The 27,896-nt window shown below is 42.1% G+C and overlaps 1 protein-coding gene across 10 annotated transcripts in view; it reads right to left on the bottom strand.

The window, feature by feature from the left end:
- KAT6B (lysine acetyltransferase 6B) overlaps positions 1-27,896 on the bottom strand; it is a 214,908-nt gene that overhangs the window by 21,919 nt on the left and 165,093 nt on the right. For all 10 annotated transcript variants that reach the window (XM_061634850.1, XM_061634852.1, XM_061634851.1 and 7 more), the window contains 2 exons: positions 21,714-21,807; positions 633-864 (listed from right to left, as the gene is read on the bottom strand). In XM_061634850.1, the coding sequence (XP_061490834.1) occupies positions 633-864; positions 21,714-21,807 (326 nt within the window). The remainder of the gene's footprint in view (positions 1-632; positions 865-21,713; positions 21,808-27,896) is intronic.

The following is a 27,896-nucleotide window of genomic DNA, read 5'->3' as shown; positions in this document are numbered from 1 at the left end:
AAAAGGGGGCAACACACTTCCTGTATGCTTGATTGCTCCTGTGCTGCCTCTCTGCTGGACCTCAAGACATATCAGCTGACCTAGAGGAGGAAGAGTCCTGCTCTAAATGCTCCCTCCCACATTGCCTCACTCTGTGAGCCACTCAGGTTGAGGAGGTTAGTAAGAGCTGGTCCTTTGAGGCCTAGAGGGAGAGCCTACGCAGTGCCTTAGCCAGTGAGCTCCCCATCTGATCCTCCCCTCAGGTGGACAGCCAGAGGCAAGATGAAGGAAGACCTATAAGTTGATCTTTTCTTTTCTCCCTTCTCCTGCAAAGGGAAGGGGGGAAAAAAGACAATACCTTCAAGTGAAAGCCACAAAAATCTTGCTGTTCATCTCCAAGGCCCTCCTTGCTCAGGACCTTTCAAGTTGGTTCTTGCCTATGCAGTTTCGATGGAGGAACCTCTCCCAATCCAGAAAGCCCTCCTGTCCCCAGAGACACAATTGTGACTGCAAGTGCTCCTTGTATGGACCCTTCATACACAAAAGGGAGATTAAGAACTAGGAAACTGAGTATAATGGAAGTGGGCAAAAGGGCTAACAAGTGCAGTTCAGAAGGTAGCAAGTCTGTTCAAGCAACAATAATGTTTACTGACTTTTCTTCTCTTCTGTCTATCATGCTGTGCTGCTGCAGGGTGGTGGCAATGTCATGGGGGCACATTCCAGTTGCTCGGCTCATTCCTTTGATGCTGATCTGTCTCTCGTGATGGCAATAAAGATATTCCAATACGACACTTTTCCAATAGGCTAAGTAGGAGACACGGCCCAGATCAGAGAGTGGCTTTTCAGGTGATCCTGCTTGTCCCTCTCGTCTAGAAAGTAAGTAACCTAACGGAAGGGGTGGGGGCAAAGATCACAAATGTGTCACTAATGCAGTTAGCCACGAGTGTTTAGAACCCATCCTTTTAGAAAAGCCATACAGAACATCATTGAAAATGAGTATTCCACGCCAAACACCATCATCAAACAAACCCTGAAAAAATATATTTCTCAGCTTTCTCATACGAAATTAGTGATGGCCAAACTCCACTTGGCTCATCTCAAAACTTAATTTTTTTCAAGCTCACCAAGCCTCAATATTTTATAAGAAAGCTTGTTTAAAAATGGATAGGATGCATGCCCCTCCTTCCCTTTCCCTCCCCACACTCTCCAGCAAAAGACAAAAGCACCCCTCACCTTAGAGCAGCCTTTCCCAACCCGTGTGCCTCCAGATGCTGTTGGACCACAACTCCCATCAGCCTCAACCAGTATTGCCACTGGTCAGGAAAGATGGGAGTTGTGGTCCAACAACATCTGGAGGCACACCGGTTGGGAAAGGCTGCCTTAGAGAATGGGAGGTGGTAACTGGCAATAGGGACAACTTGCTAGAGGCAGGCGAACATTTTGGCCTATTTTTAAATGAAAATTATGCTCTCGAAGCATACTCAGAAATATCATTTCCTGCCAGGGAGCATGGGATTTGGAATTCACTGCCTTCCAAACTGAATTGGGAAAGCAGAGAAAACTAGAGATCCCATGCTCTCTGGCCATGTTTTCAGAAACATCATTTCCTGTTCCTAGTAAACCCACATCATCAATGGGCAGCCCTTCTTCTTTTCAGAGGTAATTGGTTTGGCTTGGAAAGGAACAGGTGAGCTTGCAGGGAAGGCCAGCCAGCAGTAGAGTTGAAGCCTACTTTGAGCCAGCTTCAAACTCAAAGGGATCTGGACCAAGACGAAAAATGGAATAAGGCTTATTGAATTTGAACTCTCCCAATTACAAATGTGTATCATCACTACACAAAATACATACACAGGAGCATGGCTTAGATCGAAAAATAATTTTAGGAAGGCAACTCCACATAACAAACAAATACCTTGTTTTAATATATGTGAGCCCTGGAACTCACATGCAATCTCAAAAGGGAATAAAAAATAATCCAATTGATTTCTCCATCTTACATGCCTTTTTAAATGAAATGTAACAAGCAGCTCAGAGGTATTAAATGTATCCATCATTTCAGCTCTAAAAGATGCTTGTTTTTAAAGAAATACCTTTACCACCATTTCATTTTTAAAAAAATCCAAATAAAAGAGTTAGCAGTACAAGAAACCAGAAATCTGACATATTCTGAATGTTTATTTCAAGATACCTGGTCTTTAGAAGCTGAAGAAGCCTAGGTACAAAATCAGAGCAAATCTGCTTGAAGATAATGACACAATACACACAACACTACTAGATGGTATATTTGTTTATAGAATTAAGTCAGCTATTAACATTAGTACCAGGTAAACAACTTTTTTTCTTTGTAGTGATGTTGGAGTATTCAATAAAAAAACTTATTAATAATTACAGCCAGCTGTCATTTTATGTTCATCATGGTGTACATTAAATCTTTGTACAGTTCAGGCAGCAAGGTTCTCTTGCCTGCCAGCTTCTAATATTGTTACATGCCTTCTTGAACTAGGAACTCTTTCTGTATTTCCAGCAAACAGCAATTCAAGTACACATGCTAGGCAAAGCTAAGTTTGTGAACGCACATATATGTATATAAAGGTACATCCCCTACCCCAATAAATGACTTTTGTTCAATTTACCAAACAAACCTGATGTTTGAACATGAGGTTTGGCATCTCTCAGAAGATTGTACTCAGCATTCATATAGCTCTTCAGAGTATGCAAACCACTTCACATAAAGTCCCTTGATGTAACTGTTACAACAATTCTGGAAGGTTAAGTCAGCATTGTTTCCGCCATGCTGCAAATGTTGGAATGAGGCTGAGATTGCAGGTTGCTTAAGGAGACTCAAGTGAGTTTCAAACCAAGGATTCCCAATTTGTAACTCAGTCATTTTAGCCACCAAACTACACTAACTTAATGGAAGAATATCACAGGTAGCTACTGGAGAAATAGCATCATACAGACAACTGATAGATTCCATATTTGTATAAGCTCAAGTTCTTGTCTTCTAGATTCAAAGAGTTATTAGAAAAAACTGTCAAAGGCTATTATAGTTTGCAAAGAAAAGATGGTTTTCAATTAGGATGGCCACCACTACCAATCTTCCCTTTCTATGTGCAGCTTCAGGAGAGTATTGGGAGTGTTCGAGGGCACACTCAATTCACATGAGCCACATGGTGAGGCCCAAAAGGCTTGGCCAGTGCCCTACATGGACTGCATGAACATGCCTCAGAGTCCTCTGCAACGCGGAGCGATTCTGTTGCAGACCAGTCAATGTAGAAATCGCGCCCTGACAGTACAGAGTTTGAATGTTACTCCTTACATGATACGTAAACTGCTTCAAAGTATCCCTGAAAGTCTGTAGACTATAAATAGCTACCATAATGTACACTGGCCTATGGGATTCTTTTGAACAAAGTTCACCACCTTCCTACTTTGGGGCTTGGAGAGTACTATGGACCTATAAAGGAGAGTAAGGGTAGCCTTTAAGAAGCTCACAGTACAACAAAGTACCTGCTGTTACAGGTGAACACAGCTTCTTCTCTGGCATTTATAACTACCCAAATATCAACCTAAGTACACAGAAAGCAACACCATCCCGTACACATTAACTGCAATGCTCATTTTACTCACAGCAAACATTAGTTAACTGGTTGTGTGATTTAAGTTACATCCATTAAATTAAACTTACCAAAAAGATTCCAAATAATTGATCTAAGTTGCAGGTAAATAAAAAACACTGATCTTGGCTGCTCGTGTATTTATCCTGAAGCATCTGAAATGAGTACAACATGTCCCTGTTAAATAGATCACCCGAATGTTGTAATATCCACCTTGTCTAAACAGTGGATATCCTTAATCCTACAGGATTCCTCAAGAATCTACAGCCTAACTGGATAATAGTCAAGCTAGCTGCATTTTAATGGGCAAAGCATTATGTCTGCAGCACACAGCTGTTGAGACAATTGCATGCTACAAGATATAATGAAGCTGGAGTGCCTTCTCTTCAAAGGAATATATGACATTAGACCAAGACTGCATGTATTTCAAAAGCCTGTAGTCAAGCTATTAGCCAGAGAAACAGACATTTAGCAATGCCAGTCTAATCACCTATCTTAAATAGAAAAATCAATCCAGATCACTATGGGATTCCTAGTTTTGTCAAACTAGACTTGTACATATAAAAAGGTATTGCATCAAACCAATAGCTCCATTAAACTCCATTCTATCAAAACTGTCTGTCCAGGATGGGGTGAGGAAAAGAGTTATGGACTTAATCTCAGCCCTCCCTGGTCTCAGGCACAGACTTCATTTGTCCTGTCATCCAAAATCCCTCACTAGTGCAAGAATAAGATCTAGGACTTCCATATTCACAAAGCATGCATTCAACCCCATATCCTCCCCTATACTAAATTTCATTTCATTCATTATATGGATTAGCCAATTAGAAAAGCAACACTGTGGATAGAATGGAGGGAAATGGAAGAACACACATCAATGTAACAACAATTGTAGACTGCTCAATTTACTACAATTCAATTCTTAACTTGTAATACAAGTTCTTCTAGAATCTATAGAAACAGAAACAATGCAGACTTTCTGCAGGATAACTTTTAAAAAATGGCATTTGAGATCCAGTTTCAATGCACTCCCACAGTCACCTGCTGCAAACCTAGCTAGATAGCCCCCTGTTCTGGCTCGTTTCTATCTTACAGGTAAACGTAAGTGTCAAGAATTTTAATATCAAAATATTTGCATTCATCTGCTAAAGTTTTGCCACATATAATCCATTTCACCAAAGAAAACCTATACAGAAAAATCAAGCCTCTGATCTGTGTGAGACAGGCAGCATATGGCCGTTGGCACTCATCCAACAGGAAGGGCATCACTTTTTCTAGCATCTGCCATATATACACAACACAACGCTTCATTTCTAGTCAATAAGAAGCTATTTCCCAGGATCAGCTACCAAGGCACACACAGGGAACCTCATATGTGTCTGTTGTCTTTACGGGGGTGGTGGTGCAAGTACAGATAGGCTTGTAGGGAAAATGGCTACAGATTTTTAACCACACAAAACTAGAAGGCGGGTGTCTGATTTATGAAGCTTAAATTTATCATTAGTAGCTGGCAACAGCAATTCTAAAAGCATAGCTTCTCTTTTCTTTCAGGACAGTCCAACCAGCAAAGCAGTTCTACGATACCAACCTTTCCCTGTTGGTTCATTTAACTGATGGCTATCCTGACGAACCAAGTGTATCTTTAAGAACAATATTCACAACCCAGCAGGTTCATCAAGGCAATTATTTATTACTTGCAAATATTGGACACCTATGATTGGAAAGCGACTGGCTACCCTAATGAAACTAGATTCAAGGTTGTTTTCAAAGTTACAAATTCTTGAAAATATGTATGACAAAGAATACCAATAGGTTCAAATGTGTTTTGACAACTGCACAATGATTTTATATAAAAATAAAAAGTTGCTTATAAGCAGTGTACATGAATGTTGGATTTTTAAGATTCTTGTTGGCATTTGCAGTACTTTGACATTATATAATAAATTGAGATGTTTATATGAGTAAGAAAGTATATATCCTAATATGTTGGGACAATACTTACGATACTGTACATTTTGTTATAAAATTAGAAACAAGCACACACAGATCCATGTAAGTGAATATATAGTAGTTGTTGTAGCCTCCATTCACACATAACCATGTCTTAACCACAAGCAAACGTGTGTTCCTAGAGAGGAGATTGTTGCCACTTTGCTTTCCCCCAATCATTTTGTGGCCACACTTAATTGAGCTGAACTAACCACAGGAGTGGGGAACCTTTTTGGGTCCCTGCAGCCCAACCTACCTGTCAATCATGTCATGTCACTGTGATATCATACGACAGCTGGATTGCCTTGCTCTCGTCAAAATCCCTTGCACTTGTGAACCTGCTCACACTGATTCTTTCAACCTCCAATTTGGAGGTTGAAAGGATCAGTGTAGGGTGGGCTTTTCAAGCCTCCCTATACCCTCCTTTCAAGCTCCGCAATCAGAGCCCCAGTGATGTTTAAGGGGGAGTAGGACTGCTTCAAAGACCCCTGCGAAACAAGTGCCTGTTTCTTCACCACTGTGTGATGGAGCAGCCCCCGTCAGAGCTGATGTCTGCAAGCAGACACAGCCTCTGGCAGCGACTGTTTTGTCGTGCAGTGATGGTGGAAAAAATGGGTTTGCTTACTCTTGCTGCACATGCAGCAAAAGGAAACAGACCTGGGATTTTTGGTTGAAGGGATCAGTATAGGGTGGGTGTTGAGCCTCAGCTCTCCCAGAAGGGACAGGAAGGGGGGAGGCATGAGTTTCAGGCGCCTCCGCTGCCAGAAGACACAGAAGACTTGGGAGTTGTTGAGTCTGAGCGGGACCTTGGGGGGGAAGCGAGCCTGAATTCCAGCCAGTTCCCACGGATGGTGCAATCTCCGAGGAGGAGAGCGTGGTGCCCCCAGTTGCTGCTGAGGACCTATTGGGGGAAGCTCCAGCGAAAGTGCCAACTCCTCCCTTGCCAAGCAGTTCCCAGGATGCCACCAGCATGACGCAGGCCCCTAACCTAGAGCCCGTTACTCAGGAGCAGGTATCTTCCGATGAACCATTAGAGGCACCCCCCCCGTCACTTCGCTCCCGCCGCCAGAAACAGACAGGGCAGAGACAGGACTTGCGAAGAAGTCAGAGATTATGAAAACGTTCCCTACTTAAGCTTGCCGCTCACTGTGGGGAGTTGCTGAGTCAACTTCCTTCATACGCCACAGAGCATGTCTAGAGTGTAGTTAGGAACTTTTAGTGAGTTAGTGCAGGTTTTTCTATGAAGCGCAACACCTTTGATGTATCCATTACTTTAATAAAATGAGATTTAATTGCACCCATGTCTCAGCCTTGTGGTTCCGGGTCTGGACGGGACAGTGGGCTTTCCAAGAAGGTTGGCTCATCATCAGACATCACCAGGTGAAGGAAATAGCCTAGCGGTAAAATTGTAGCCCTTGGTGGGTTAAGACTGGCCTGCTGACTGGAGGTTCCCTGCCCTTGGGTTATTTATTTATTACATTTATATACCACCCCATAGCAGAAGCTCTCTGGGTGGTTTACAGCAATTGAGTGGGCCATCCAAACCCAGCTTCATAGTCTGGCTCTCCCAAACAACCCACAAGCTATAAGCCATAGGCCAAACCTTGGTGACAGCTTGTCGTTTGTCTGGATAGAACTAAAGTGCATCAGACAAATCCATGAAGATGGTGTATTAGCAGCTATTGGTTCTGAACTGAATTCCCGTATTCTTGAGCAGTAAAGGTGTCCCCGCACTTGTAGTGCGAGTCGTTTCCGACTCTTAGGGTGATGTCTTGCGACGTTTACTAGGCAGACCGTATATATGGGGTGGGATTGCCAGTTCCTTCCCTGGCCTTTCTTTACCCCCCAGCATATGCCGGGTACTCATTTTACCAACCACGGATGGATGGAAGGCTGAGTGGACCTCGACCCCTTTTACCAGAGATTCGACTTCCTCCTTTCGTTGGAATCGAACTCTGGCTGTGAACAGAGCTTTGGCTGCGTTACCACCGCTTACCACTCTGCACCACGGAGGATCCTATAATATAGAAATACCTTGACCTAAGCTCAGTAACATAAATGGAGTCAGAGTAGAGTTTTCAGCACCAGTGTAATATACTGAGATCTAGAGTTGTTCCAGCCAAAAGTCAGGCTGCAGCATGCTGCAGCATTCTGCACCAGCTGCAATTTCTGAACTCAAGGATAGCCCTACATAGAGTGCATTGCAATAGTTCAATCTAAAGCTTAACAAGATCTACCCCACCATAGCCAAGCTAATCCTGTCCGAGAACAGTCGTACCTATCGTTCCAGCCGAAACTAGGAGAAAGCACTTCTGGTCACTGAGAACAACTGTGCCTCCAGTGTCAGTGACAGATCTAGGAGTACTCCCAAGCTATGTACCTGCTCCTTCAGGGAAAGTGCAACCCCCTCAACGACAGACAACTGGCCTATTTCCTGAACTTGGGAACTGCTCACTCACAGGGCTTCCATCTTGTCTGGATTCAGCTTCAGTATGCTGGTCTTCATCTAGCCCTTGACTGACTCCAGACACTGATCCAGGACTACACTGGACTACCTGATTCAGATGGTACAGAGAAACAGAGCTGAGTCATTGGCATACTGGTGACACCTGGCTCCAAATCTCTTAATGGCTACTCCCAAGTAGATGATGATAAGCACTGGAGAAAATGATACCCTATGTGACCCCATAGTGCAAATGCCAGGGGAGCAGCAGATGATCACCCAATGGCTGGAGACTCTCAGGGGGTAGCTATTTTTACAGATGTAGCCCTACTCTATCCACTCCACTTGATATATTTGACAAGCTAGAAGGCTGCACCTAAATTTGAAATGCACTAAAACCCCTTGTCCACAGTACAAATATAAAGTTAAATATCAACCTCTCCACAGGATCTTTACATTAATGTTTCTGCTGTCACAAGTTAAAAAAATCAGTGATAAAACGGATGAGGGGGAGGGAGGGTTTTAGCAGCTATATTCCATTAGGTAACAATTGTAGAAGAAACGTTTGGAAAACTAGAGTATATTGTCATTAAAAAGCACTTCTTTCAAAAGAAGTTAGTCTCCCAATAATTGATTGCAAATTGTTCATGGTGCTGCATCACACACATTTACCTTTCCATATAACCAGCTTAATGAGTGGCACTCAGTTCTGAACAGATGCATCCTTGCTATACAATACTCTAATTCTATAGTGTTCACTCTGTATTCTAGCTGAGGCTATTCTACTCCGGCATACTAGACTCAACTGGTACATTCACCATAATTCTGGGTACTACTAGCTACTTTATTTATTACATTTATATCCCACTTTTCCTCTAAGGAGCTCAAGGTGGCGTACAAACATCGTTCTTCCCCTCCCAATTTTATGCTTACAACAACCCTGTGAGGTAGGTTAGGCTTAGAGACAGTGACTGGCCCAAGGTCACCCAGTGAGCTTCATGGTTGAGTGGGACTGGAACCTTGGTCTCCCAGGTCCTAGTCCAACACTCTAACCACTACATCATTTTTAAGAGACATACTGTTTATGGTGAAACGGAAGCCGTCAAAGGCAGATCTGTTTTATCTGGTAATGTGACACAAAGCACTGAGGCTTGAAATAAATCCCAATTAATGCAACTGATTCTTCCCCAAAGGAGCCCCATTTTCTATGTTGAGAGGCAATGGAATTAACAAGGCAGGCTTATTGTTTATTGTCTGCATTTCAGGGCTGGCTGTTCCGAACTTCCCAGGCACAAAGAAGTGAACCTTTTTTATCTTTACCATTTGTTTGAATGTAGCTGTTTCTAATGAATAGTTCCTGTTAATTCTTCCCTTCCCTTCCCAGAACCACCCCTCTGACACTACAAGGCACTTCTACTGTTTTAATCCAGCTTTCAACCAACCTCCTCCTTTCTCCTCCCTTCCACAGTTCTATACTATTACAAACAGCATGTTCATAATCTATTTAGCATTTGTTGCTTGTCCTGGGAGACGTCTATTCTTCTCAAGATGGACACAAGAGTGCTATGTTAAGCAAAGTACATTTGATTTCCTTGGTTTTACCCCAATGCATTCATTTTGATATTAGAATATTATGATCTTTATTCTGTATCCAAACAGTCCAATATCTCACTATAATGAGACAATGTATCAAATTGCTTTACAACTGGCTGGTCACTCCTCTTCATATGTGTTTCACCCACTCACTGCTCAACATACAGCACCAGAAGGAACACTGATATCATGTCACACGCAAAAAATAGGTATGTGCCAATTTAATGCCATTGGGAGTTTTAATTAATACGATGTGGTCCATAGATACAGTGGATAAGCATCTACATTCTGGGAGAGCAGTCTATTAAAAAAATTATTTGTCTGCAATCCATCCAAGCTGTTTTGTGGATTCCTGTTTGTCTGATTCTTTTAAAAGGTGAGAGACGTGGCAGAATGAGAAAGTGTGCCTGAAGGTTTCTTCAAGATGAAGAGCAATAGTAAGAAAGGTGAATAGTCATCAGGATTCTATCTTCTTTGGGTCTGATTCAGAACAGCTACAGGAATGTATTACATATTGTTTTCTTTTCAAACTCAAATAACTATTTTAAAGTTTCATGTGCTTTTGAGAAAACCAACAAGTATGCAAGTACCAATAATAATGCAGAAAACAAATACAAATTCGGAGCCTTCAGTATTCACCAATGAGCAAATGACCACACAAAGAAAAATGAGCTACCACTCATTATGTACCTCTTCTTAAAAAAGAAAACACTCAGCATCTTGATGCCTAGATTGTGTACAGAATTGTATGGATCTTAGGAACTGAGTAGAAGACAGGTCCTGTCGTCACAATCGACAGCTCAAATCTAAGCAACAATAAATTGGATCTTTGCATGTGGATCTTTGCTGATTTTGGCCCAGTGATAACATTTCCCCTTGTTTATCACACTATAATACAAAATGGAATTTTGAGCAAGTATGACCGAACCAGGAAGAGACTGTAAAGTCAGGAATGAGCTCAAAAACAGAGGCAATCACCTCCTGCTTTGTGTTGCACCCTCAAGTAACCATCAATTCTTTTTGTCATCTTAGAGATTGTGTATTACTTCTCCCTACCTTTGGTGGGATGGGTGGGAAAGAGTGTTAGTTTTCTTGCTCTAGGGCATCCCACGATCATGATTCTAGCCAATGTATTTGGGGACTGGGCTTAACAGCTCAACTTAGAGCCACTTAGCTGTTTCTCCTAGATGGCATGCCCCAGCACGTGACAAGTAGCTCTGTCTTGCCTTTAAAAGGTAGAAGAGCCTATTCATCCCCACTTTGACCACTCTTACTCCAGTACAGAAGGGATTTTTTTTTACACTTGAGGATCTCTAAATAAGAGGAAAATTCTTTGGCAAAAGATTTGTGGCTCAGTGCTAAATACAGGGAGCATAAAGCCAGGATTTAGTCAGTGGGAGGAGAAAGCAGCTTGACCTCAGTGCAGAAAACCCTAACCCAAAAACTATTAAATAGATGATATCAGATGTGCATCAGGCCCATCTACTGCTAAGTCAAGGAAGATATGGTACTTGGAGCAAAGCAGAGACACAGGCATCCAGAAGATGCCACTCAGACCAGAAAGCTAGCCTGCCTGTCCTGGAAGCTTTTACAGAGGTCAGGAGTGGTCACATGGCTCATTATCCTATAGTTCCCTATTTAGGCCAGAACCTGATAGTGCAGCACAACCCAAATCCTTATCTGATATTCCTTAAAAGCTGTGGGCTTTCCAGAATATAACTCTTCATTTATTGAGATAAGGTATTTAGCATATTCATTAAATCAGCACAGTAGAGTGTTAATATTTTTCCTCAAGACTTGTAGATGGGATGCAAACTTTTGATGTGCTAAATTATAAGTTTATTTTTAAATTAAAATTATTTTATAAAAGGTGAAGCTTAACATGATGTTCTCCCTAGCTTACAAATGACTTGTTTTAAAACAGTTGCCTTTGGGTATTTCCACTTCTGACAGTATTTCATCTTACATGGGCTATGTACTCATTTGTCGTCCTCAAAAATATCAGTCAATGGCCACCCTTCTAGTCCCAGGACTTTTCTGCAGTTGTGTAGTATTCACACTGGAAGCTGCCATGTTGTCTACCCTAGTTTTTACAATTCACCATACATACTGAAAGCTGTTTGCATACTCTGATCAGGCAGAATTCCAGCTGATCACATGTCCAGGATTGTGAAGAGTAACATATGGTGTTCAATTTGGTACTCAATTAATGTGCATAGTTAGAGATTGAGCTATTAAGTGCAACATATGCAAGACACGATTAGGATTGCCATACTGGTTTTCTTCACTTCATTATACAGCCTAATGACAGGCACTGAAGTCGTACAGTGCTCAGTCTGTGTGCCGCTGAAGTTGCAAGTCCACAAAATGGAAAGTGGAAGCTACAGTCTCATGTCTCCGAGATGCACGACAAAAATAGCTGTTAGAAAATACAAACAGGCATGATCTTTGTAAAGAAAAAGTGAAATAAAAATAAAACGGGCTCTTAAAAATGAGTCTGTTCATACATTACTTGGCCACCCAAATTCTGGCTGTGGTAACACTAATAGTTGGCCTCAGGTTCTCATGTTCCATTCCTGCCCCCATCTTTATTGATAGAAGATAAGACTGGGAGATCTCGCATCTATCCAAAGATGGGCTCTCCTTAATGCTGAAATTGGTAGAGTGATTGCAGATTTGTGCAATCTCATCTTCAGGTAGAATCCCAGAGCCCAAAGAACACCTGAACAGCCCACAATGTGAACTAATGTACCTGACCCTTACACTCGTGAACATTAATTTTTGTTATCTGAACAAAAATAACAAACATTTTTGTTATCTGACTGCTGGATTTGGTAACCTGCCATCAAAATCCAACCATCAAGCTACCCCTGCTACCTTGGACAGCATCATCTCCCTCAGCTCACTACATATGGTGACCTGAAATAAGCTTCTGCTGAAAAGAACCACATATCTTATGCACCTAAAGATTTATATTACAGGGTTGTTGTTTTTTACTACTAGTGATATAGTAGTTGCCAAAGATATGCTTAGCACTGAAATTACACAATAAAAAAGATTTCAAACAGATCTTTATAATTTGTAGAATATTTTTAATTCCTGTATCTGAAGACTGTTAATATTAACACACCAACCAGAACTTCTACCTTTCACACAGTACTGTACTACACTGCTTGAGCCAGAGAAATATAGTGTTTAAAGTACTAATGTTCATAGTACTAAAGTAGCTGGACTTTTTATTACACATTTTCGGCATATGTTAAGGGCAATGTAAGTCAAGCAGTTAATGCGAACATTAACCAGCCATTGTGCACATTTACCAGGCCTCATGGAGAATGAGCACATAATCCACACATCTTATGCACCTAATGATTTATATGACAGTGGTTTACATACGTTACAGTGGTTTACATTACAATGGAACTGTGCCTATTTCCTCTCTCTGCATCCTTCCTTGTGCTGCTCAGCTGCCTGGGGAACAGGTGAGAATGTGAAAAGGGGGTTGGACTGCAGAAAAATGTTAATCTGTATCTGGACCCCTCCCCTTCCTACTGCTCTGCTGATCAGTGGGATAGTACACTGTGGACCATCCAAGATTAGGTATTGGACCAGAAGCAACCTGGGGAGTGCAGACTGCATATTTCTCAACAACGGACGGGGGGAAAAAGGCACGTTTCTTGGAGATTATGCATATTGACCAGAGAAAGACATGTTTCTTGGAGACTATGTATACTGACTGGAGAATTTACAAAATGTGGTCAAAATATGTACATTCCCCAAGGCCTGCTGGAGTTTATGTATAAAGGCTGGGGAATGTACAGCATTCTGCCAATATATGCATCTCACCAAGGCCTGTTGGGATTATGCATAATGACTGTAGAATGTGCAAAATTCATTTGATATATGCGTATTTCCCAAGGCCTATGGAAGATTATGTATATTAGGGGTGGGGAACCTCTCGCCTCTGTGCCAAGCATGCCCCCCCCCAAGGGGTCCAATTTGGCTCCGAGGCCATTTCCCCCAAACCATGGCCACTCGTTGACATTACTAGTGACAGCAGCTGACAGGTGGGAGGACAGGGTTTAATCCTGCTTTGGCTGTGCAATCCTGTTCCCAAGCAGGGATTTAATACCTGCCCATCAGCTGAGTGGGGATTAAAGGCCCAAAGCACCTTTTCCAAGTCTCTCCCATTAACTTTCCAACATTGGGGAAGAAGGGGCGGGGGGGGGACTTGGAAAAGTCTCAGTGAGTCTCCTCTCCTCCTCCAAGTTTCTGATGTCAGGCTCTTAAAGTGGGAAGGGGGGGAGAAGACTTGCAAAGCCTCTCTTTCTCTCCTTTGGGGTGGTGTGGGAAGGGAGAGAAGGAAGCCAGCGGGATGCCCAAGCACCTTCTGCTGCTGTGCGAAACACCAGAAAGAACAGCTTTTTTCTTGTATAGCAGTAGCGGGTGTGGGGAACCTGGCAATGGATTTGACAGGTGCCTGTCAATCAGATGATGTCATAATGACATCTTGTGGTTGACAAGCAGGAGGCCACGTTGACCCGTCAAATTTGGCCCACAAGGCTAGTCCTGATAAGCAAGTGGCCGGTGGAGTCAAAAAGGTTCCCCACCCCAATGCATGTTGACCAGGAAATGTGCACAATTCCTTCTTCGTGGAAGGATTATATACACACTCTCCATGACGCCTGGTGTATACACAATGGTTGATTATGCACATTAAACACTCGACTTACATCCCCCGTAACATATATACCATCTTCCTGCCAGAACAATCAAGGAAGTTTTCACAGTGTCAAGTAATGGTTTACAATCTAACAAACAGGACATAAAAGGGGAAAAGAACAAATTGAAAGGGAAAAGGAAAGGAAATGAATTCAGGAAGCAAAAAACTTTCATAATGCTCACTCCAGGAGTATTCCAGGAGAGAAAGAGTTGATGTGCATAGTCTCACTTTTTCCTCTGATTCAGCCAGAAGGAATGGCTGCTGATGTTGGCAGCTCTGTGAGCATAGCAGAGGTCATCTAGTCTAACCCAATCTCTATTCTGATATGCTTGTTTTGTTTTATGGCATTTTTGTGTTGCTGTTGGATTTGTGATTTTAATTTGTTTTAATTATTTGTCATCCAGAGAACTCTCGTTATGTGGTGACCGTTAAATTTAACAAATAAATATATCAACTGGTGGGTCTGCAAGACCAGGGGCAGCTGTTTGTCCTTACTCCCCATGTTCTACAATGTGAGGACAGCATCCATATTGTCACACAACACACCAGAACCCTCCATGGATGTGCTGCAAAGCATAAAAAGAGCAACACGCATGGTCACTCTTAAGCCCTGCAGCATGCTCAGAGGCCTCCACTGCATTACAGTATTGATGATTTTATTGACCCCACCCACATTAGAAGCTCTGCCCATGGATGACAAAGCTCACCATGGCAGAATTGGTACCCGCACAACAAACATATTTGTAACATGACCTTCCCCCCCAATATAATGCAGGCAACCATGTTGGTCCACTGGAAGAAAAAAATCAAATCCAGAAAAGTAACATAAAACCTTGACTGGACCTCAAGGTGGAAAACCTTGATTGGAATTCAAGGAACTCAAATATCTCCCTCCCTCTATTACAGGACCATTCTTCCCTTGCAACAGTATGAAGCGGATATTCAGTGACTTTTCAGGCAGGGCAGGTGAATTTAAACAAATTTCATCTTATCTTTTTTAAATAAGAGGTGAAATATTGTTTTTCTCCCCCCCCGTCTTCCCCCCTTCCCCAAACCAATGGGTGAAACTAACTAGAGGGAACAGCCATCCCCTCCCCACAATGCCCCTGTGAACAATGTTATGTCATAATGTGTTGTCCTCATGACATTCTGTCACAGGAATGTAATGTGGCACAGCAGGGAGCCAATGCATCAGCAAGGCTTAGAAAGGGGAACCCTTTGCCACTTCATATTTTAAAAGCTATGGCAAAAGCTCTTTAGATTCACCTGCCCCCAATATTAATACAATTTTGGCAATTTAACCTTAACCCTCCCCTGCCACCCCCAACCCTAACATTATTATCAGCTGAAAACCATGAAACAGTGAGCTAGCTTTTGAGTTTCACAGAACTCTCTCTCAGGCTGGATGTAGTAGAAATAGGAGTCGTAGAAGCGGGAGGACAGAGAAGAGAAAAAGACATTGCTGGTGAAAGGTATGGTGAAAATATAAAATGGTCTTCATACAGTGATTCTAGAAGATCTCCTCTTGTCCCCTTGAATCTTAGTTTGCACCCTGTGTATTTTAGCATGTTAAATTGTGTTTTAAATTGTTTTTAAAATATGTGTTTTAAATTGTGTATTTGTTTTAATGTTTCTGATTGCTGTAAACCGCCCAGAGAGCTTCGGCTATGGGGCAGTATACAAGTGCAATAAATAAATAAATAAACCCAGGGGTTCCCAAACTGTGGTCTGTGAGCTTCATCTAGGTGGTCCATGGCAAGTTCACATGAAATATACACACTGACTTTATATTACGATTTGTATTCTACGGAATGCACATTGTAATACATTACAAAACAATATAAGAAAGAAAAGAAGCGATAATTACAACTAAAAATCATACAGCACCTAGCACAGTGCATGACAATTGCTAGAACAGGCAGCAAAATCATTTAGAGGTCCGCCAAAACCATAAGCAGTTTTCAAGTGATCCGTGGGAAAAATGTTTGGGAACCGTTGCTTTAACCCTTATTCAGATCATGACTTACAACATCCTGCAAAATCTAAATGACATGACTTGAATCAGGATATGGCAAGCTGCACTTCTATCACCTGTGTGAAGAATCCACAAAAAAAGTTCAACATATCAAAATCCACAGGAAGAGACAGTGAGGATTGATTTCCTCATACAAAAATCCTTCTGTTAAGTAGCCTGTAGATGCCTCCCCTATTAGTGTAACTTCATAGTGGCCAACACACCTGTCAAACCACCCTAGATAGCCAGCTATAGTTTAACTACCAACACAATCCAAGCCTTTTCAATATTACATTAAAATAATTATTGGATGCATTTACATGTACCAAATGTTATGGATATGCAGGGTACCTCAGAGGTCTGAACTGTGTGTGCCAGTGTGTGTACTTTCCTAAGAAGCAGGCTTTTACCCTGCATTAAGATCACTGAGACTTAAGACTTAGTAAAATAAGAAAAAGCTACTTTATTGATAGAAATACATAGTAGATAGGAAAGGCATAGCTAGTTCTAACTAACTAAGTTGGAGGCACAATGCCTAGACTTGGTATTGCCCTCCTGGTTCAGGAGAGAGAACAAAGACAGATGTCCCCTCTCTTCTCGGCCAGTTGAAGACGATGACAAAGGAAGGAGGGGCAGGTCAGCTTCTCTGAGCATATCAGTTTACAACGGAAGGAAGTTAGGTAGAGAAGAGCACAGGTAGAGATAGGCAAGCCTAGCCAGCTGGAGGAACCTAATTCTATCCTCCTTCTGGAATACAAGCAAAAGAAACCCAAACAGGAGTTGCTCTTGCCCCACTTCCAACACCAAAACACCATGTTTAACTATGGTTGAAAGCGAGCAAGCAGTGTGCTGGTGCACGCTGCTCAGAAGTCCATGCTTCGCTCCTCCCCACTCCTGGTTTGGGAGCAACAAACTACAAGCCAGGGCTCCTACTGCGATGAAGGGCGGGATATAAATCAAATAATGAATAAATAAAAAATAAAATGTAATGCCATCTGAACTTGGATTCATGGTTTGTTTTTCTCCAAACAAACCAGAGTGGAAAGCTAAGATTTATTCTTATAAAAATCCCACTGAAAATGTTTGTTGGATTGCTTATATTGTTGCACAGAGGTGAAAGCAAGCAAAGATCAGGTGAAATAAATGAATAAATAAATAAAGACAAGAACAGGCTTGTTCTCATCATCTTTCAGTATCCCAATAACATGCAGAAAGCTCCTGCTCTGCTTGTCCCATGGTGCCAAAAACAAAACATGATCCCTGGCTTAGCATACATCCAAACTCCAAACCAACAATGACATGAAGCTGAGTTTGTTCTTGGCTTACTAATTGTGGTTTGAACTAAACAAACCAATCCACAATTCAGATGTGATGCTAAGCCAGGGATCATGGTATGTTGCTCCCTTTTGTATTGGGGAGGAGTAAAGTGGGAACGATCTCCACATTTACAATACACCACCAACTATGGTTGTCATGACCTATAGACTGGGTCCATGAAAACATCCCTCCTGCACTCGAAGTACTAATTACCTGGATCAAGGACACTTAATTAAGTCCCGACTCCTCCAAACGCAATTCAAGGATCCCCAACAAAGATTGGGCCATAATCATGGTGTTTTGCTTGGAATTATTTTAGGTTTAACAATAAACAAGTGGACACTTACAAGAAACTCTTTGTGGGGTAAGAATAAGACAGAGGAGGGAGAGTTTTTCCTTCCCTCCCGCATTATGAGTTCCTCATCAGATTGGTAAGAGTGCTTTTACAGTAATGGCACTGGGTCTAGACACAGTTGACACTCATCAAGTGTGTCCATGAATCTGGGAGGTGAGGAAACTGTGATGAGGCCATTATCCTCAGAGAAATATAGGAAGATAGCACTCTTCTCCCTGGGATCCTCCTACGTCTTGGGTGAAGAATTCGCTGCACATGTAATATTCAAATTGATGAAAAAACCCTGTTCTCCCAGTTAAGTGACCACAATGGCAAACACCTTTGTAGACATCCTGAGTGAAGGTGAGAGCTAGGGCACACTACTGATAATATCATATGTTGAAACAGAATTTGAGAAATTTCCTTTGAGGGTTTTTTTTAATTAATACACATAGTTCCCAGCCGGCTCTCTCACTTCTGTTCTGTCACTTAGGACTGTAGTACTTGGTGGACAGTGCACTCCATCAACTTCCTCTTTACCAGATTTCATTGTAGAGGAGAGAAGACAAAACTCTTCCTGAGTGCTCGGTAACAGAGCATCAGGAAAAATCCACTCTAGAGAGAAGTCTGTCAGTCTCTCTCCCTCTGGACCATTTGGGAGGCAGGCATGAAACAAGTCAATCTTGCTGTTGGTTGGTGAACGTGTGCTTATATTTATTGCTCAAGTAGGGTCTTTTGCTGCCACCTTAATGATCTTCTCTCCATTCAGGCTGATCTGTTGACAGAACATTTATTAACAGTGTGATGCCCCTGAAATTGGCCTTGGAGGGAGCAAATGGAGGGTTTGCGAGTGGCTGAAGGGAGTTATTTTTTACCTTGTTTCTGTTAGCTTTATTTAGAAGACTGAGAGCTCCTCCAGTCTGTCCCCCAAATATGGCAACCCAATCAGATGGGCTCTGTCTGGGGGCAGGGATTGTCAATGTTAAAGAGGGTCCTCTGAACAGGCTGAGTACAAAATGACATCCACCGTATAAGCCACATTAGAATTCTTACTAAGAATGAGATTATATCTCATTTTCCCTCCATCCACCCGCTAGGGAAATAATGTATGTGGATCCCCCCCAAAACCACTTAATAGATTTAGTGGCCTCCTTTCATTCTTTTTTTATACCTTGGTCAAAAGGAACAGTATGAACACATCCCTGCAAATGCTTGGCATATACTTGTAACCTGATACAAAGGATGAGGGATTATCCTCATCCGGTGCTATGGTAACCAACCCTAATGTTTTGTTAAACTTCAGGAAGAATCCTGAATAAATGTAATGCCAGAACAATATAGTCTGGGGTCTTCACCTATGTGATGAGCCAAAGGAATGAGAGCCAAGCAATTCTTTATACAGAAGACAAGGTGGTGGGTTGGGCTTTGGGGGCTCTTCACATCTTTAAAGGAAAGAGAGAATGATCCGTTTGTGAGAATCTTTCTCTGTTCTCCCGCCAGGTCACCCACGCTTTACAAGAAGAGAATGGAAGATGGCAGCACCCAACCGAGCCTGAGCCTGCTCCCAATTCAAGTGCTCCTGTAAGAGAGCCTTCACCAACCTGGTGCCCTCAATATATTTTGGACTACAAACTATATCTTCTAGGTGAATTCCAAGCCAGCTGGCTTCTGGTGAGCAAATGTGCCATTGTTCAGCACTGGGGTAGGGGTGGGGGCTCGAGGTATCGGCAGAGTTTTATCCTGGTTAAACCCTGAGCTGGGCACAATTGGGATTTAATTTTTTTTTTAAAAAAGGCAGCAAAATCTTGTCCCAGGCATTACTAACGGTATGTGTGCGTGCAACATATTCTTATTTAGGCTCCCTTGCCCTTATAACTCTAGCTGCTCACACTTCGAGTATTAGCCCAGAAACTTGCCCAGAAACATTGTATTTAGTCAGATGAAGCAATCACTCACATGTATACCAGTAAGACCTGGCTCTGAAATTGTTCTTGATGCCTATATAGAATGCTACTCTCTATAACCAAGAAAAAATGGCTTCTTCAATGTCTTCAGCTGCTTCTCGATTGAGCCAAAGGATACGATGGCAGGAAGAAGGCACAAGGCACAATAAATTGCCGCCCTGGGCTCCTACTTGCCGCCCTGGGCTCCTACTGGAAGAAAGGGCGGGATATAAATAAATAAATAGATAGATGGATGGATAGGGGGATAGAGGATAGATGATAGATAGCAGGAAGAGGCACAATAAAATGGTGGCTGAGTGGGAGGACAGGACTAATCAGCTCGGCTCTGCAGAAAGATGTACATTTCAGGACCCAGAAGAGTTTGCCCTTCAATCTCCCCTAAATGGGGAGCCAGAGATTTCCTAGGGACACAAGTCTCCCCTCAAATGGATACCTGCTGCAGCAACTGTCTGTTGACCTCTGCTGAGGTAGAACATAATGGAGAGCTCACAAAGGGATGAGGCAATCTACCTTTGTCATGAGCTGGAAGTATGCAGCATCACCAGCAATAACTCATGAAGGGCAACTCATAGGTAAGAAACCCAGTTGGCTGCTACCTCCCTTCTGAAGGTTTATATTTGATCTGAATGTTTGCACATTAATCATCTGGTATGCTCCTTCATGGAAGAAAATCAATTGGATACAGTGCTCCCTGTGAAGCTTTAAAAATAATTCGGTGCACTAACACATGACCTCCAAAACCTGACTTTCATAACCTCTCTCAAAATTATAATTCAAACTTCAGTTCAAATGACAATTAAACTATTTAGTTGCACCACTTGCCTGCTGAATTATATATTTTGTTTTGAATGATACTAAGGGTTGTGCCGCCCTGGGCTCCTACTGGGAGGAAGGGCAGGATCTAAATTAAATAATAAATAAATAAACATAGCACTAAGTAAGCATTTCATCAGTGCAAGGATTTCCACTTGTGCAATGGGACTTTTCTCCCTGTGCGCCCCCTAAATACATTCTAGGGGTTCCCCCAACCCTTTAGAGTAGATTTGGGGAGCATGCAGGGCATGCACAAGTGGAGGAGAGAGAGAAGACCACCTGCACAAGTGGAAAACCTTGCACTGATGGGACGTTTATTAGCGCTATGTTGGATACAACCCCCTAATGTTATGAATAGCTCCAACATTTTAAAAATGATGTCAGATGGACAAGAATCCAAGCTATAAATTCTGAATACCAATTTATATATTGTGCAGCAAATAGTAGCTTTCACTTCAGAAGCAAGGTAATGATATTCTTTAAAAAAGGAATAAAAAATTGAAACATTATGCTCTCTCATCATAAGCATTGTTCAGCTAAAATGTTCTCCATGTTAAGAGAGATTTGGAAACTAGAGAATGCCTCGGACTAACACCTTTCATTGCTTTAATCACAAATAATTGCTTCTCTTTGTACTAATGAGCAGCACAAAATGAATGCAATTTAGACAATTCATTCAGCATAATAGCTCTGAGAGCTAATATTACTGCAGAGAGACACATTCTCAATTTTCTGCAGTACAACAGAGGCAGTAGATTTTTCACTTGAGGGAGCTTTTCTGCCACTATGCAAATAGAAATAGAAATCCCATTATCTATTGACAAAAAACGAACAACAAAACGGTTAAATAAATTTTTTATATTGCTGTATCCCCATAACAACCATCAGCTCCCAGGATCATGAATGTAAATAAAACTGTTCACTTACTGAAATCAATGAGAAACCTTCCAAATCCTTGCCTTTGGTACTGGGGCATGATCATTATGCAAGAGACATTGTACTTTTGCTGGCACAGCTTTTCCTGAGGGAAGGAGAAACAGATCAATTATGTCAAAACACTGCTGAAGTGGACAGTTCCACACACCTGCCTCTATCTTTGTAAAACAGCCCAGTAAGGTGAACAGGCAGCAGGTCAATACCAAAAACAGAATAAGCAGTAATATCACTGGCGAGGGGTAACAGCAAATCAAATGTACCTTTCAAAAAGATTCATTTTATGAGATGGCCCTTCAGAAATTAACAACAGAAAAATCCAAAAGGAAGTGGGTCAGAAAATTTAAAATGCAGGCTGTACAAAGAAGAGATTTTTTTCCTCCTGCTTCCCTGACTTTTTGTCAGGAATATATGAAAGGGAGGTATTACCTACATGTTCACTGAAGACAGCAGTTTGGTTCCTAAGTAATGGCCACATTAAAATAATTGACTGCTTTTCTCCTACATTTCATTTGCCTCTCAGCAAATATTTCTAACTGGCAGAACTGTTTATCTAAAGTAATATTTGAAGCATATGTAGGTTTTGCACAGCAACAGGCACCCTCCTTTGACTACCAAGTGAGCATATGAGAATATGGCACAAACCAGAAAGAAAAATAATTTTATGTCTACAAAGGCAGTAGAAGGAAAGAATAAACTGGCCGCTTAAAACAAAGAAGAAGCTAGGAAGATGCTGGTGCAGTGGGATTCCCTTGGGCTGTCTCTTCAATCAGGCAGGGGCCCATGCGTGTCTGGTACGTGGGGTGGTGGTGAGGAGGTATGCCAGTAATGACATCCCAGAGCTCTCCTTGACCTGGGTCACATCTGTCACTGTCCTGCATAATAGGGTTTCCTCAACATCTTAATGGCTCTGTGCTCCTAAGCACTACGCATCAACGCTACTAGGCATCAAAGACTGCTGCTTCTTTACAGCTCAATCCCTAAAATAACCTCCAGTGCAACTGTTGTAATGAGAACTCAAATAATGATGTATTTCTGATTAGCTATGCATTTCTAATGATATGTATGTGACGTACCTATAGCCTATAAATATGATGGATGTCAGCAATTCTGGAGAGTCACTTAAGGGTGGCCCTCCCTTTGCAAAGGCTTAATAAAGGCAAACATTTGCGGTACTCTGGTCTCGTCTCTATTCCTTATTGGCAACTTGGGGAATATAGAGTTCCTATCAGTCTGGCCTCCATTCAGGCTTGACTCCTTTTGTAACACAACTTTACTAGACCTATTGGACTGTCACACTTACTCAGGCTATCTTTATATGCACCCAAGTTCTCAAAAATCGCCAAACTGCACACTTTTCCTTACCGCAATAATTTCAAGACCACAAGTTTTGCTGAAGCATCTCCCAGGTTTATCCTTAAAGTCCCAAAGCAACACCATTACAAGGGAAGGTTCCTTTCACAGAAAGATTCCCGGTTACACTAAAACATCTCCTTGAGCTTTCCCTATGCTCCCAAAGGCAACACTATGTCAAAACTAGAGGGCACCAGCCAGTGGGATCCCAAAATTCAGACTTCACTAGGGTTTCGACACTCAAAGGGGAGTGCTATGCCTAAAGGGGAGGGCTCACAGGGTTCCTGGGGCACTAAAACTTATATGCAGTCACAGATTCCCATCCCAGTACAATTGCTATCCCTCAGAGCTGCCCAGTATGGTTGGCACCTTAAAGGTGATAATATGCCAATCTTAAATTTTTTATAATGAACACAATGGCTTTGTGGCTTGACACACCACTACAGATACAGGCTAAAAAGTGTTAATAATGCATTACACAGACAAGCCCACCCACATATTACCTAGACTATATACTTCATTATTATTGTAGAGATAGAGGAGAGAAGCTGAAGGCATAGGGAAGTCGAAGGTGGAGGAGGACTTGCCTAATATGGAATTATATGGGAGAGTCTTAAAGACCCAGTTTTGCTATGGAGAGAACAAATGAACCAAGGAAGGGAAAAGGTTACATGCAAAGTGGCAGTGTTTTAGTCTCATGAGAGTTAGATTACAATGAGATTGGGAGAACACAGAAGATAGATACAAGTGAGAAATTGTTACCTGTACTGTAGTGAGAGAAAAACTAAGAGGAATGAGATTGGATTTCTGCACTATAATCTGTATTGCCACAAGCAGGCTAGCGGTTCAATGGATCTGGTTGTCTCTTTTGGACTCAGACAGACCCAGTAAACCCACACAACCACGGTGGTCTCCCTTTACCTACAGGAGACAAGTCATCCTCCAAATCCTGGAGAGGCCAACAAGAATCCCACCATCTTGTAATTAGCTGCCCGCTTTATTTTATCCCAAGTTCTTTAGAATCCTTTCTATTTGGTTAAAAATAGGAAGACCATCTCTTGAGAACTGTTGGGTGTTTCTCTGCATAGAGTCCTAACTAGCCCCCCAAACGAAACAAACACAACTTGAAGGCAAGAAAACACAGGAAGGGTAAAGGTAAGGATGGGGTCTAGCTAAAGCCTTAAGGAGTAAAGAAAGAAGCTTGCTTCAGCAGTCTTTGGGTGTTGAGGAAGAATGGTATGGATCAACCTCCTGGAAAAGTACCCCAAAACTGAACAAACTGGGGGGTGCCTGGAGCAGCCAGTTTTAGAAAAAGTTTTCTGACAGTCTTACCCTACATCTCAAAAGACTTATCCACAAAAGGTCCAAGCTTAGACATGAGTGACATTACATTACAAATGACAAAGGTGGGAAGCTCCAGGACATCTCCAGGAGTAGAATTAACGGTAATACCCCAGGGTGAAAAGCCCAGTTATACATGTAGCTCTCCCCATATAAATCTATTTTTAGCAAGATGCTTTCATCTTTGCTGAAAGCAGATGGGTTCAGACTTCTGAGGATATGCAAAAAGGGTAGTTTGTTTAATTAAAGCAGAGCATGCTTGTGGGCCAAGAACCATGAAACCAAAATGATACACGTTTCTTGCATTAGACATGACGCTGGGTTCTGTAATTAACTGTGGCAGGATGAAACTTTTTTTAAAAATATTTATTAAATTTATTAGTAGCTTTTCTTCACAAGAGAGAACCCAAAGAGACTTATAATCCATAAAAAGATAAAAAATTAAAACAAAAAGTAAAAAAACAGAGTACATATATTTCAAAGGCAGTGCCCCCTAAAAGAGGCTACAATATCAAAAGCCCTCCAAAAGCCCTTCAAAATTAAGAGTTGAATGCCTGGGGAAAATGTTTTTGTCTGGCGCCTAAAGATAGATAATGATGGCGCCAGGCATGCCTCTCTGATGCTGATGGAAGGCACTCCTCACCACTGAGGCCACTTGAGCCTCAAGTGACAGTAACGGATCCAAACGTACCCCCAAACTGAACACCTGCTCCTTCAGAGGGAGTGTAATCCCATCAAGAGCAGGCCATATCCCCTCCATCCAGTCAGGGAACCACTCATTAACAGTCTTGTCTGGACTGAGCTTCAGTTTATTCGTTCTCATCCAGTCCATCCAAGTAGGACTAGAACCATTGCAAAGCAATGCCAGCCACCCCCATCTCGGACAGCCACTCCAGAAGAATACTATGGTCAACAATATCGAAAGCTGCTAAGAGATCAAGGAGAATTAATAGGGGCATTCTCTCTCTCAGCTGACATACAGTGAGACCAAGGCAGTTTCTCTGCCAAACTGGATCTAAACTCTGATTGAAATGGATCTAGAAATTCGGTTTCGTCCAAGAGAGCGTGGATCTGGCCTGCAACCACATGCTCCAGAACCTTGCCCAAGAAGGGAAGATTAGCAATTGGCTGATAATTACTTAGATTTTCTGGATCAAGGGAGGGTCTCTTAAGAAGTGGTCTTACTGTTGTCTTATTAAATTTATTAGTCACTTTTCTTTATAAAAATGAACCCAAAGCGACATACAATGAAAATATTGAAACCAATATAAAACTAACACAAGTAAAAAGTTTTTAAAAAATATATGGGTAAGATAGTAGAACAAGCCACCACCTAAAAGAGACGACAATGTCAAACCCCCTGCAAAACCCCTCCAAGTTATTAACAGCCTGGGAGAAGAATAATGTTTTTGCTGGAGCCTAAAGAAAGATAATGACGGTGCCATGTGTGCATCCCTGGGACAGTGTCCCATAAGGGGGGGGCACCACTGAGACGCCATCCTCCTTGTTTGCGGAAGAAAGCTAACCAGAAGAATAAACGATCTTAGTAGTACAGTTTAAAAGCCTGTTTGGTTGTGGTGATTCTGGCACATCATAACAAAAATATCATGATTGATTGAACAGTTGGAACTGGTACATCTCCTGAATGACTTCACCAGTTCATTCTGCTTCAGTACTAAAACGACCAAATTATCATTCCATTTTTTTTGATGAACATTAATCTGAAAACAATTCAGAATTGTGTGTACCCACCTTGCAACCTACATCTCTGAATATGTATTAAGGTTATATTAAATAATAATGCATTTCTACTAAAACACGATTAAATAGAACCTTCCTCACTAGTGATTTAAACTACGATTTAAATAATTAAAAGAGTGCTTCAGAGAAGTGATTTAAATCAAATCAATCCTCCTTTAAGATGATCATTCTTCAGCTGGTGGGGGTAGAGCTTGGAAAGGGTAGACTGGAAGGTGAGACTCCTAAGGTCTCAGTTCACTTACAGCCTTTGTTGGAGCAGATTGCTCACCTGGAGCTAATCTTGGTGGTCTGACTACTGACCTGCCTTGCCTTATGGGTACTGGCTATGGACAGATCAGAACATGCTGGTAGGAAGCCCCATGTCCCAAGAGGGGGAACCATGCCAGTTTCATCTCTTCAAAGGGTTCTGAGAGTATGTGGCAGGACCACAGAGACAACGGAAAGAGGGTCAACTCGAGAAAAGGGACAGAGGAAGCAGAAGGTTGGGTGCTTGAGGCAGAGAAGCAGAGAGTCAGACACAATTGGGAGCTGAGTTTATTACTCCACTTCCCAGAAGTCCCCTCACAAGAGGCTACTGCTGACAACTGGGATTGTCATTAACAACAGAGAAGGGGGTGTTGCTGGCAGAAAGGGCCATCAAGACTTCAGACAAATTCAACCGAAGAAAAAATACTGAGGAAAGTTTGCAGGTGTGTTCTCACTGCTTTGCTTGGGGGAGGACAGGGAGATGAGAGTGTGGATTATGGAAACAGTGAAGAGATCAAAAGGGAACCCTGGGATAGTAACTGAGAATACTACAGTACTGGTACTACAATATGCATAGGAGCAGTGGCATCTGTCAAGAATGCCTGATTTCTAAAACGGCTTGGAGGAAAAGAATTGTGGGGGAAGATGTGATGTTCCTGTATTAATGTATATATGGTAAGTGCTGTTTGTATAGAAGATACATGGTAAGTGGAATGAAAGAGGAGGGGGGAGTAAATGAGCAGTAGAATGCTGGATGATTGGCTGAGTGTTTGGATGGCTGAGAGTATAAATGGAAGGATGACAGTTGAATCTGGGTGGACGTTGGTGGGTTGTTTGAGTGATGTTTGGTGGGGTTTTTGAGAGGAGATTGTGTGGAGAGTTGGTGGATGTGAGGAAAGTGTGGAGTTTGGATTAATACTAAGACAAGTACCACAGGAATAGATGAAACCATATGCTTATGTGCCTTTATAAAGTAATATTGTTATTTCTAATATTTAATAAACACTATTTTGGTTTACCGGAGGCCTGATCCTTGGCTGGGGAATATACAGACCAGAAGGGAGGGCAAGGTGCTTACCAAGGCTGAAGGGAAACTGTAACAATTGGTGGCAGCGGTGAAGGGAAGAATATAACACCACAAGTATCCAGAGCAACCCAGAGTTGTATGCTTTTTATATAAAGATCAAAGGGATTGGGGACAGCTTAAGCACACAATCACAGAGGTAACCTGATAGAGAGACTCAGGCAGAGTCTCTGGGAATACTGGTTATAGGACGTGACTGGTGGTGCTGCCTAGCAGGGGGATCTGGTGAGGTCTGTGCTAGAGCGGAGAGAGAAACCATAAAAAAGGACAGTCCGGACTGGTGGAGTCCCTGGTGGTGCCTAGTGACAGGCAGTAGCCACGAGCAGGTAGGAACCTGACAGGGAGAGCCAGGGAAGGGCGTCACATGTGGTGGCAGTAGCGGTGGGATACGA

Source organism: Rhineura floridana, chromosome 7 (genome assembly GCF_030035675.1).
Source record: "Rhineura floridana isolate rRhiFlo1 chromosome 7, rRhiFlo1.hap2, whole genome shotgun sequence".
Taxonomy (NCBI): Eukaryota; Metazoa; Chordata; class Lepidosauria; order Squamata; family Rhineuridae; genus Rhineura; species Rhineura floridana.
The sequence above is the reverse complement of the archived record's forward strand: the minus strand, read 5'-3'. Positions and strand labels throughout refer to the sequence as shown.